The 12946-nt window shown below is 50.5% G+C and overlaps 1 protein-coding gene across 1 annotated transcript in view; it reads left to right on the top strand.

Annotated features, from left to right (window-relative positions):
* Positions 1-12946, top strand: part of TNFRSF11A (TNF receptor superfamily member 11a) — a 61511-nt gene that overhangs the window by 43842 nt on the left and 4723 nt on the right. The window contains exons 8-9 of the mRNA XM_040264273.1: positions 283-335; positions 2093-2816. Of these exons, the coding sequence (XP_040120207.1) occupies positions 283-335; positions 2093-2816 (777 nt within the window). The remainder of the gene's footprint in view (positions 1-282; positions 336-2092; positions 2817-12946) is intronic.

Below are 12946 nucleotides of genomic sequence, written 5' to 3'. Positions count from 1 at the left end.
AGATGGACACGACTGAGTAACTGAACTGAAAACTGAATGAACTTTTTGGCCAACCCAATGTTCGGCTTTACATAGATCAAAAAGTTCCTTTTTGATAAGAGGAGGAAGATGCCTTCATAGTCTTTAAATTGATTCAATGTTTTCACTCTCGGGATCTTTTACTTACAGATTTGCAGATGACTGTGTTTAAAGATAGTATTGAACTGACATAGAGGTCAATAATACTGAATTAGAAACAGGAAATAATAATATGAAGCCCTTATCTTTACTTTGTTTTTCTAGCTAATTTGTGGCACTGGGTCAATGAGGCTTGCGGCCGCCTAAATGGAAATAAGGTAAATTTAGAAGTCTAAAGTGCCTCCTTTAAGTACTGTTAACAATTTGGGGAAATTCTCTGGTGGTCCAGTGGTTGGGACTCTGTGTTTCCACTGCGGGAAGCTTGGGTTCGATCCCTGGTTGGGGAATTAAGAGCCTACCCATGCAGTGCGTAGGTTGCTATAGCTATTATTAGTCAAATATTGAGCCAAATTGTGAATGAGTAAGGGGGTGGGATCTCACATCCCAGGACCGATCCCAATCCTAAATGCTGTTTCCTTTGCATTTCGTTCTGTTTTGGTCATCTCTGTGCCCTTGTATTATTTACATTATTATTTTAGTACCAACCTCTGTGCCGACTGCCCGGGACAGACCCCTAGGAGAGAAGAGCGGTCACATTCCTTTCCTTTGTAGTTATTTCGGTGGCTTTTAATTGGGGTATGACTTCAGCATCGTAGGACAGCAGTGAGAGTAGGGTAAAAAACTTCCGCGTGCCCTCCACTCAGATCCAGCAGCTGCTTGTGTTTTCACAACGCTTTATTATTTGCTCTCCATATGTGTGTCTGGGCTGCCCAGGCACTGCTAGTGGTAAAGACCCCGCCTGCCAGTGCAGGAGGCTTAGGAGATGCGGGTTAGATCCCTGGGTCAGGAAGATCCCCTGGAGGAGGGCATGGCAAGCCCCTGCAGTACTCTTGCCTGGAGAACCCCATGGACAGAGGAGCCTGGTGGGCCACAGTCCATGGGGTCGCAAAGAGTTGGACACGACTGAGCGACTAAGCACAGCAGCATGTGTGTCTATGCGCATGTATATTTTTTCTCTGGAATCTTTTCCGAGGCAAACACCATGCTCCTCCATCCTTAAGTACTCCCATGAGAGTTTCATCAGAACAAGGACATTCTCTTATGTAATCATAGTACATTTATCACAATCAAAAAACTTTGTAGTGGTACAATACTATTATATAATTTACATTTGATCTTAAGATTTCAGTAATTACCCCATTATATCCTTTTTAGATCTAGTTTCTTAGGTATCTGTTGTGTTAGTCGCTCAGTCATGTTTGACTCTTTTCCACGCCATGGACTAACCAGCCAGGTTCCTCTGTCCATGGGTTCTCCAGGCAAGAGTACTGGAGCGGGTTGCCTTTCCCTTCTCCAGGGGATCCTCCCAAACTGGGGTCTCCGGCATTGCTGGTAGATTTTTTACTACCTGAGCCACCACCTGGAGTTCATACCGGTTTCTCTAATTCTGGTCCCAGCACTACAGGAATCATTGTAGTTTTTCCTTATCTGTGCTTGAATCTTCCCTTCTTCCGGAGCAGGAAGCCCCGTTATTCTCTATATATTTACTCATTTACTCAATTCCAGAATACACAGACAGTAGTTTCAGAATTACTAAGCCATACCACAGCAAAAAGTAAAGCTACTAACTAGAATTCAGTATTTGTTTATGGGTTTTTTTTTAACAATTGAGATTGAGAGCATGGGCGAGATCAGTGTTCTGAAATTACTTGGGTTAGCTCCCTCCCTTGCTTGGATGTAAACACGCTGCCCCCTTGGAAATGCAGTTCGATTCATCTGTTTCTGGTTGGGCTCTATTTGAGGGTTCCCCCCACCTCCTAATCTTCAATAACCCAAATAAAGCGCAGCAGTGAGCATTCCATCTGTACTTGTTATGCTGGAAATGATTACCATAAACACCGTTTTCAGCCGCGTTTAGCAGAACCACGTTCTAAGGCTGGTATTAACGCTCTGCCTTCTGAATTTAAATCAGCAGGAGTCCGCAGGCAACAGTTTCAGCTGCACTCACGTGGAGGCCGCCAGCGCCCGCGAAGTCTGTGAGGGTGTCTTCCTGCTGACCCTGGAACAGAAGGTGTTTTCTGAAGACACGTGCCGTCCGGAGGCGGGGGGTGCGTGCGCAGTGGCCTGTCTCGCCCGGGGAGACGCCGAGATGCTCTCCTTGGTCAGCGAGATCGAGGGGGACCCCTGCAGGCCGGTGCCCACGGAGGACGAATACACGGACAGGCCCCCCCGGACCACAGACTCCGTGGTGGTCCTCACCCCGCCCGGAGGCCGGTCGCCCTTCCCCGAGCCCCTGGAGGTGGGCGAGAACGACAGCTTCAGCCAGTGCTTCACGGGGACGGACAGCCTGGGGGGCTCCGAGAGCCCCCGCCTCCCCGCGCCCCCCTGCAGGACTGCGTGGAGGCCCGCGTCCCCCAAGAAGTCCTTGCACGGAGAAGCGGGGGGCGGCCGGTGCCCGCACTGGGCAGCCGGTGCCCGCTCTGCAGACGGTTGTGCAGGCTGCGGGGACCTGACCGCGGGGGGCGCGGCGCCCGGCCTGGAGAGCCCCCCGAGTGGACCCTTGCCCCAGTGCGCCTACGGCATGGGCCTCCCGCCCGCAGCAGACCGGGCCGAGGCGGGGGGCCAGCCCCCGGACGGGGCCGCCACCGAGCTTCCCGGCCCCGCAAGGGGGGGCCCCGGGGACCAGCCGCCTGCCTCAGGTAAGTGACCGACCGCGGGCTCTCCCTCCGGCACAAAGGCCTGGGCTCGGTCCAGGGCCTGCGCGCGAGTCACCCGCCTCCCGGTGAGCAGGGATGCGCAGAGGGAAACAGCCGCTCCTGTTTTCTCCTGAGAAGCCTCTTTGCTGGGTGGGTTTCCGTTCAGTCCGCACGCCGGGTTTGCGCGCTGTACCCTCTCTCTCTGCGGACTCTCCCTCTTGGTTTACGCGTGTCTCGTGCCCTTTTGCCTTCAGGCTCCTCGCGACGGGGTTAGGCCTCAGATCCCAGCATTGAGCCCTGAAGACTGTCAGCATTGACCTCAGAATTGGCTGAAGTCAAGGCATTCCCTCAGATTCCTGGATTTGGGTGTTTGGTTTTTTTTTCCTAAAGCAACCTAGGCTTCAAATCCCACCCCACAAAACTCATACATTTCAGGACAACAAACAAAATCGTCTAGTTAATCCTTGAGGAATCAGTCTTTATTGAGGGTCGTTCGTTGATTCGGGACCAGTTTCACGAGGCAGTCGCTTGCCTGGAGAATCCCAGGGACGGGGAGCCTGGTGGGCTGCCGGCTCCGGGGTCGCACAGTCAGACACGACTGAAGCAACAGCGGCGGCAGCAGCGGCTGTCCTTTGACACTTTTTACGAGAAGCCTCTTTCATAGTCGCTGCATAGGACGCATTTATGGAACCAGGAGGATGGTTTCACAATTTGAAATCACGATCGGGATTTATTCCTGCACCACTGCTTGAGCACGAATGACCCACCGGTTGTGATATTATAGCTTCTTTCTGCGAAGGTGACACACCCTCTGTTTTATTGTGTAGTTACAAGGGACTTTGTCACTGATGCTGAGGGCTGCTTCTGGCTCTGGAGATTATTTGCTGTATTATGGGAAACAGGGAGGTCAGAGATCTCTTCCAGAAAGTTCTGAAAGCTCTAGACACTCTTGCCAGAAAAATAAATATATGAAAAGTGAAGTGAAAGTGTTATTTGCTCAGTCCTGTCTGACCCTTTGCGACCCCATGGACTGTAGTCCTCCAGGCTCCCCTGTGTGGGATTCTCCAGGCCAGAATACTGGAGTGGGTTGCTATTCCCTTCTCCAGGGGATCTTCCCGACCCAGGGATCAAACCCAGGTCTCTCACATTGCAGGCAGATTCCTTATCATCTGCACCACCAGAGAAGCCCTATGAATATGTGAAAGAGTTAGTTGCTCGGTCCTGTCCAACTCTGCAACCCCGTTTTCCAGTGCTGTGCTATGCTCAGTCTCTCCGTCGTGTCCAACTCTTTGTGACCCCATGGACTGTAGCCTCCCAGGCTCCTCTGTCCATGGGACTCTCCAGGCAAGGATGCTGGCGTGGGTTGCCATGCCCTCCTCCAGGGGACCTTCCCAGAACATCGCAGGCAGACTGCTCACCGTCTGAGCCATGTGTACACGTTCTGTTTAAAGGGCCTCACAGCCTCCTCCCCTCTGCAAAACCACAAAGCCTAGTCAGGGACACCTTTATTCTGGAATGCTTTTGCTTTCCTGCCTCTTGGTTTAGACCGCCAGCAGCTCTAGCAGCCGATCTCGGAATTGCTTTACAACCATGAGGCAGCTCCATCGGGCCCTGAGTGGGGACCGCTCTGTCTCATGCTGGTGATGACTCCTAGCTTACTGAGTAGAAGGGTGAATTTGAATCTGTTTTCCAAGCTTTGCTGTTTGGCTGTGCCTACACAGATGCACTGTTGTGTCCGTGCTCGACCAGCTCTCAGTCAAACTGAAAGAGGGAGGTGAGCTGGGGTCTATTTTTCAAAGAATCCTGATATCTTTTTCCTTCCAAAGACCTCAGCTTTCTTTTTTCAAATATTTTAAGTGATTTCCATATCTAAAAGTTTGGCTCTGTGGTTCGTTTGTGTGGTTCTCTTTCTTTTCTGGAGGTGACTTTTCTTTCCACTGGTTGGACACACACACAGAGCACGAGGCCTTGGGGCTGCCGGGAGGGCGGAGCCTCCGCGGGGCAGGGGCCGAGTCCCTGCCGCTGCCGGGGCAGAGCGCTTTCTCAGTTGCTGACGGCACGAAGGTGACGTTGCTGCCGTGTGAAAAACGGACGCAGTTCTAGGAAGAGCAATGTTGGCCAAAGAGAAATAGATCGTTTTTTTCTTCCTTAGTGTCATGACACCAAGATGGCAGATTTGAACTGTCCTATGAAGAGTTAAAACAGTGCCCATCTCTGCTTTTATCCTTTATTTCTCTCCAGCACTAAACATCTAAGCATGGAAAAAAGTGTACCATCCACTAAGTGGTGTTAATTTGCAAGAAGTTTACACTGCTTTTTCTGTCTAAGTCTGGTGCTCAGCCACATGAAACATCCGTAGAGTGTTGCCAGCAAGCGGGCCAGATTCCCGTTCGCCTGAGGAGGAGCCAGACTGAGTTTTGAGGCTCTGCTGTTGCCACTGTAATTACTTCTACATGAATGGCCTCCCGGTTCCTGGTCCAAATGGCACTTTCTCATTATTGCTTTTTTTCTCCTGGCTGTGCCAGGCCTTAGCTGTGGAAAGTGGAATCATTCGCTGTGTCATTAGTTGGGCCCCCTCCGTCGAGATCATGGAGTCTTAGCTGCTAATCCACCAGGAAGGTCCTCATCAGTGCTGTGCCGTGCTTAGTCATCAGTCAGTCGTGTCCAACTCTTTGTGGCCCCAAGGACTGTAGCCCACCAGGCTCCTCTATCCATGGGGATTCTCCAGGCAAAAACACTGGCATGGGTTGCCATGCCCTCCTCCTGGGGATCTTCCCGACCCAGGGACCAAACCCAGGTCTCCCACATTGCAGGCGGGTTCTTTACTGTCTGAGCCACCAGAGAAGCCCATTATTACTTAAAAAAAAAAAAGAAAGAAAGAAAATTCACTTGCCTGTTCCAGGTCTTAGTTGTGGCTTGTGGGATCTAGCTCCCTAACCATGGATCAAACCTGGGCCCCCCACATTGGGAGCAAGGCATCTTAGCCATTGGACCACCAGGGAAGTGCTTCTTTACTGCTTTTTAAAAAATTGTCATGATTTATGTTCTATAAAAATGTGTGAAAGAGATGATGCTTGGGTAAAAGTTATGAGTGGGCTTAATCCTAAAAGGCACCATCTTCCCAGGACTTGAGGGAGGTGACCTTTTTATTGGCTTTTGGATTTATATGTGTGAGTATTTAAAATGAAAACAAAACAAAACTTGCAACCAAATCAAGTGGTTTGTGCAGAAATGACAGGCCTGGACACTTCCTCAGTAGGAAAAGTACCTTCTTGGCACCCAACTTTTGCAGACGATGATAGCTCTTCAAATAGCTCCATAAGCATACCTTTCAAAAACAACACCCGATGGTAATCTATTATAGTCATGTTACAACTCTTAAAGAGCAGGGAGGATTATCAGCCAAAACCAATGGAGGGGGAAAAGACACTGGGGTCACAGTTTATGTAACCATGCCCTGATTTACGCCTTAAAGTCTCCTGATGACGTGATGCTGGTTACCTTGCTGACAAGCTCTTTCACCTGAGTTTGGAGGATTCTGTCTAGAAAATCATTCCATGTGCAAGAAAGAACGGCTTCTGGTGATTCGAGTGTCACCAGTTGGCCAGTGACTTGATTCTGGCGCCTGAGGTGACATAATTGGTTCAGACGCTTCTGAGCTGGAGAGAGGTGTTTCTTCACGGGGCTCATGATTCTTCATGAGCACACGTAACGATTCTTCACGAGCACCAGCTACACGATTCTCTAGCGAGTCTTCACTGAGGTTCTGCTGAGACATGGAGACTTGGAAAAGCTTGGAAGGAGGGATGGGCGCCAGGGAGTGGAGAACACGAAAAGAATCAGTAATCTGAGAAAGCGCGGGCCCCTCTCTAGCGGGCACCCCGCGGGCCCCTCTGCCGGCTCGCCCCCCTCCGCCTGGCCCCTTTGGCAGGAACCTCTCCCCTTCCTGCTCGTGCCCACACGCTTCCCGTCGTGTGGCCGCCTCATCCCTGCCCTGTCCCCTTTCCAGAGCACCCAGTGCCTCCTGACCTTCAAGTCCCTGCTCAGATTGTGTCCGACTCTTTGTGACCCCGTGGACTGTAGCCCCCCTGGCTCCTCTGTCCACGGTTTTCCCGGCAAGAAGAGCAGACTGGGTTGCCATTTCCTCCTCCAGGGGATCTTCCAGACCCAAGGACTGAACTCAGGTCTCTCACACCTCCTGCACTGCAGGCAGATTCTTTAGCGCTGAGCCACCGGGGAAGCTCAAATGCTGCTTCCTAAACGAGGGAAACTCCCCGTCTGTGCCCCCAGCAGCCGCTGGTGACAACCCCTGGCATCCTTCTCACCGAGCCCAGGATACCCACATCTCTAACAACGGCCATCTCGAGGCAGCCCCGGCCAGTTAGTTGGCAGGAGTTGCCGTGACCGTCACCACGCCTGGCCTTCCTGGTCTCTCCCAAGGCAGCTTACTCACTGTATAAATGAATACCTGTCCATAAGCTCACTCACTCACTTGTCCAGTCGAGGAATGAGAACCGTACCTCCAGCTTGTCCCCTGACTTCCTCTCAGCCCCCACGTCTCCCGTCTGTCCTGGGGCTTGGGGGCTAGGCAGGGGATGGCGGGACTGCCACTAGCTGTCCTGGGCAGGCTCGGGTGTCCTGGCGGAGGAGGCAGACGTGGCAGAAGTAAGGATGCTGGTCCATCCGAGCGGCACAGACACCCCCAGGCCTGGAAGCCCGGGACACAGGAGGATGAGGGCCCTGCCCGACTCCTGGGTCCCCCCTTCCAGGCCTCCCATCCCTGGGCCCACCCTGTCCTGAAACGACTGTTTTTGACCATCCACTTCCATCCTGTGAGACAGATAAGGTTTTTTTACCCCAATTTTCTTCCCATTTCTCCCCTCCCCTCAAGCAAAGAACAGTCCTCTGTTTCTGGCGTGCTTCTCTTTCCTGCTGAAATGCCATCCACTAACTTGTATTGATGTTGGAAAGTGAAAAGTGTTAGTCACTCAGTCGTGTCCAACTTTTTTGCGACCATATGGACTGCAGCCCACCAGGCTCCTCTGTCCATGGAATTGTCCAGGCAAGAATGCTGGAGTGGGTTGCCACTCCCTTCTCCAGGGGATCTTCCCCGCCTGGGGATTGAACCTGGGTCTCCTGCACTGCAGGCAGAGTCTTTGCTGTCTGAGCATCAGGGAAGCTTTGTCTACCTAAGCCACATGCGTGACAGTTAGCTAAGTATTATAGGAGCAGGCATTAGCTCAAGGACTCTATAAGTTAAAAATACTTTATAGTTCAGTTATTTGGTAATAAAATTCAGCATTCATTGGTGCTAAAAGTCAATGCATTATTTCAAAATATATGAAAATTTTGTTCACTATATACTTTCATTTAGCCCTGCTTGCCTTCTTTCTGTTCTAATGGGGCTCATTTTGGAAAAGGTTTCATTTATAAGCCATTCTAAATAATTTTCAAGCATGATTCAGAATGGAACTATTAAATCCTGCTTCCCTTCCCGTATCATCATAGACCCAGTTTCTTCCAAATGCCCGAAACAGATCTTGTATTTCCATAAAAAGGAAAATCACATGAGAAGCATATGGGTTAAATATAAAATATGTTTTTAAAAAATTCCAGAAGAACCCAATATAGCTTGGGTAATTTGAGTGTATTTGTGCATATTTTTAGTTCTTTTCCTTGGAAGAAAATCTACATGACAATTAGGTGATAATATTTGCTATAGTTCTTGTGATTTAATATTCATACATCATGCATTTTAAACAACATAATAAGCCTTTGAGGAGACAAGTGTGCATTACCTTGCTTTAAAATGTAAATTCTGTCCGCGATTGGGTTCTTACAAGGAAGCTTATTCTCTCTGCCTGAGAAATAGTGATTCCATGGAGCTTGCTATGCAGAACAGGGCGTTCACAAAGTATAAACATCTTTCTGGTCGTGATAAGATGCTTCATTTGTTCATTGTTTCTGTTGACTTAAAATGCTATTTTTAACTTTCTCAAGTGACCTGAAATTTTTTCTAGCTAAGTCATATTAAATATTAACGTTAAGCCAACCAACCCATTTTAAATGTTAGAAACTTCCAATTTTCTAATTTAATGAAAGCCCTCAAGACTTCCCTGGGTAGTCCAGTGGTTAAGACTCCATGCTTCCAATGCAGGGGGCTGGGCTCGATCCCTGGTCAGAGAACTGCACACCACATGTGGCAACAAAGACCAGGTGCAGCCAAATAAATAAAAATCCAGAAAATTAAAAAGTCAGAACTCTCACGTCATGCTAGTTCTCAAAGCATCCTTTTAGATAGCCTTCACATAGAGGTCTAACAATCGCCTTGTGTTAAGAGACATGTTAAGACTGTTCTGACATCCTGAAGGTTGTATTTTTATCAGTGATATCAGAGGTATGAGAGTTGGACCATAAAGAAGGCTGAGCACCAAAGAATTGATGCTTTTAAATTGTGATGCTGGAAAAGACTCTGGAGAGTCCCTTGGACAGCAAGGAGATCAAACCAGTCAATCCTAAAGGAAATCCAACCCTGGCTAGTCATTGGAAAGACTGATGCTGAAAGCGAAGCACCAATACTTTGGTCGCCTGATGTGAAGAGCCACCTCATTGGAAAAGACCCTGATGCTGGGAGAGATTGAGAGCAAGAAGAGAAGGGGACGACAGAGGAGGAGATGCTGGATGACATCATTGGCTCAATGGAGAGGACTTTGAGCAAACTGGGAAACAACGGAGAACAGAGGAGCCTGGCGTGCTGCAGTCCATGGGGTTGCAAAGAATTGGAAGTGACTTAGTGACTGAACGACAAAATCAGAGGTATGTGTTACCAGATGCTGGCTAAGTTTGGCTTCCCTGGGGGCTCAGACAGTAAAGAATCTGTCTGTAATGTGGGAGCCCCCGGTTCGATCCCTGGGTTGGGAAGATCCCCTGGGGAAGGGCATGGCAACCCACTCCAGTATTCTTGCCTGGAGAATCCCATGGACAGTGGAACCTGGAGGGTTACAGTCCACGGGGTCGCTGAGAGTTGGAACCGGATGAGCAACTAATGCTTACCTTCTGACTTCCTCACAGAAATCCTATGGGCACATTCCTCACCCAGGACCACACAGCGAGTCAGCAATGAAACCACAACTCACACAGCAGACTCTGAAGCCTGTGCCTTGAGCCACGGCACCGTCTCCTATAAATCAGCGCCAGTGATCCTGTTCCCATGTGTACCGTGCCCTGGCGAAGCCTCAGAGAGCCGCAGGACACACGCACACTTGGGCCGGGATCGCCGCTACTCAGGCTGAGCGAGGGGCAGTGCCAGGCCAGGCCAGGCCCAGAAGTGTCCGTGGGGAGAAGAGGTGATGGCTCCCCTGGCCTGAGTCCCCTCTGTTGCAGTTACCGCTTCTTTGGTGAGGAAAGCTCTTTCTTCCACACGCCTCCAACCTCATCCTGTTTTGCAAGTAAAATAAATGCCAGGGGCAGCTTTGATTGGGGAAAAGCTGGCAGAAAGGCAGCTTCAGACAGTGAGGAAGAGGGAAGTGACTGGCCTGGTTTAGCCTGTATTCCCAGAGGTCTGTGGCTTGTCCGTGTGTGCTCAGCCGCTCCAGTCGAGTTCTGCTCTTTGTGGCCCCTGGGACTGTAGCCTACCAGGCTCCTTTGTCCGTGGGATTTCCCGGGCCCCTCCTCCAGGGGATCTTCCTGACCCACATCAAGCCCACATCTCCTGCAACTCTTGATTCTTTACCTGCTGGGCCACCGAGGAAGCTCCTGTGGACAGCTGGGGCCTATAAAGACCTTGAGTCTCCTAAGGCCTCTTGGACAAGCCTCAGGCACCCCCTTCCTTCTTCACAGTCCCCCCTTACCAGCCAGAACATCCTGCCGCGCCCTTGGTTCTCAGTGGAGAGAGCTACCCCTTCCAGGGCCTGCGCCAACTGCAGAAACCATGGCAACCATGGGGCACCCACCGTGTGGAGGTGCAGCCCTATTGCCTCGCCACCCCATGCCTCGCCCTGTCGGATCCGTTCGCACGACCACGTAAAACGCACTGAATGGTAGAAAGCAGATCTTGGGGAACGATTAGTTGTAGGCAAGGACAATTCTGGACTGAGGCATAACACAAGATAAGGATATCACCAACTCACTCCAAACCTTGACCTACTCTCGGACTTCCTTGGTGGTCCAATGGTTAAGACTCTGAGTTTCCAATGCAGGCGCCGCAGGTTCAATCCCTGGTCTGAGAACTAAGATCCCATATGTTGCATGGTCCAGCCAAAACAAGAAAGAAAGAAAGAAACTTGACCTACTCTAGTGCTAACCCCAGCTCACAGCTGACCTGCATGATGGAAAACGAGACAGTGGGGAAATCCGTGTAGAATTACTCAGATGAGTGTTCAAACCAGAGATGGTGAGAACGATGGACCACTTCAGCAAAGAAAACAGTTGGTTAGGTATCTAGAGGTAAGTGCCCTTTCAGCCTTCAAGATCAGTTGAAATCCTTCAACAAGACGGCAGTGGAAAAATAGCATGACTGCTCGAGACCTTTCCCAGTTTGAAAGTGTCACGAGCACAGCTGTTAGATTCTGGGAGTAGTGATGCCAGCCTTGCACCTGTGAAAAGTTCTTTGTTGTTTCCCAAGCATTTTCCAAGCCACCACCTCATTTGACCCTATGCCGTCCTGCCAGGTATCCACGCGTTCCTGTGTTCATTCATTTCACATTCACCATATGCCTGCTCCAGCGGCTGCACCTGCCGGGCTAGATGGGCTTGAGTGCCAACGCTCGTTTCATAAAGGAGCAGACCACACTATAGGTGGTTTGCCCCAGATTCCACAGCGAGTCAAGGCCAAGCCGGGGGAGGAGCAGGGCTTTCAGAGCCTGTCTGCTCCTCCGTCCCAGCCCCGTTTCTGGCCCTCCTGGACTCGGGCAGCCACTGAAACCAGCGCCCCGCTAGTCACCGTCATGCACTTTCTGCTCTTCAGGGAGTGAGACACCACTCTAAGCGGCCAAAATCTTTTTGCTATTGAAGCTGAACGGCGGAGACTAGCACACCATTGAAGTTAGTAGAGTACTTGCAGGTGAGTCTGCATGTGACACGGCTGGGAAAGAAGGGTGTTAGTTTCATTGCTGAAGCCACGTCAGTCAGTCCAGGGCGGGGAGAGACAAGCCTGGGGCGCTCAGGAGCGGAGGAACGGCAAGCTGGTGTGATAATGCCGCCCGTCTAGCATAGCGGGGACACGCAGTGAGCCCTGGACACGGGGTGTTGTACCACTGTGACTGCTTCCGTAGTGGCACTGGTGGTAAAGAACCTTCAGGAGACATGAGGCGAGGGTTCGATCCCTGCATCGGGAAGATCCCCTGCGGGGAGAGCGAGGCAACCGACTCCAGGATTCTTGCCTGGAGAATCCCATGGACAGAGGAGCCTGGCGAAGAGTCGGACATGACTGAGCACACAGGTCACATCAGGTAATCACTGTTATTACTGTAATAGTGACCTAGCTTAATCTCAATGAAGCTGCTCTTAAGCACAGATGAACCTGCATTCTCCTAGCCTCTGTAGAGGGAGCTGATGGAAGCCGACAGCACACTGACGGATGACTCACAGCTCGCGGGTCACTCTAGGCTGGAACGCCTAGGACCTGCTGCTCCTACCCAATGAATGGCCAAGCTTACTAAAATCCATGGGTCATCCCAGTCCCATGAGTGTGAGCTGATCCTGTTGTCATTTAAAACTTTAACTGTACATTAACTGGTTAAAAAAAATGAATTTGATAAGCATGAGAATTATCTCTATGAAAATGATGAGGTGGTTCAGGACAATTCAGAGAATGAGCTGCTAAAATCCTTTTGCTATTGAAGGTGGGATTGGTGAGACTATGCAAGATTGGGGGGATAAAACTCTAGAAGGATTCTGCACTTAGGCCACTTGGCCGCTGGCTGAGTGCTCATTGTACTTTTTAAAATATAATCTAATTTTTTTTACTTATTTATTTGGCTGCTCTGGGTCTTGTTTGTGGCACGTGGGATCTTTAGTTGGGGCCTGCGAACTCTCAGTTGTGCAGCACGTGGGATCTAGTTCTCTAGCCTGGGATAAAACCTGAGCTCCCCGCATTGGGAGTGCGAAGTCTTAGCTGCTGGACCGCCAGGGAA

The sequence above is a fragment of the Oryx dammah genome, unplaced genomic scaffold (assembly GCF_014754425.2).
Source record: "Oryx dammah isolate SB20612 unplaced genomic scaffold, SCBI_Odam_1.1 HiC_scaffold_22, whole genome shotgun sequence".
NCBI lineage: Eukaryota > Metazoa > Chordata > Mammalia > Artiodactyla > Bovidae > Oryx > Oryx dammah.
This window is presented reverse-complemented; position numbering and strand designations above follow the sequence as displayed.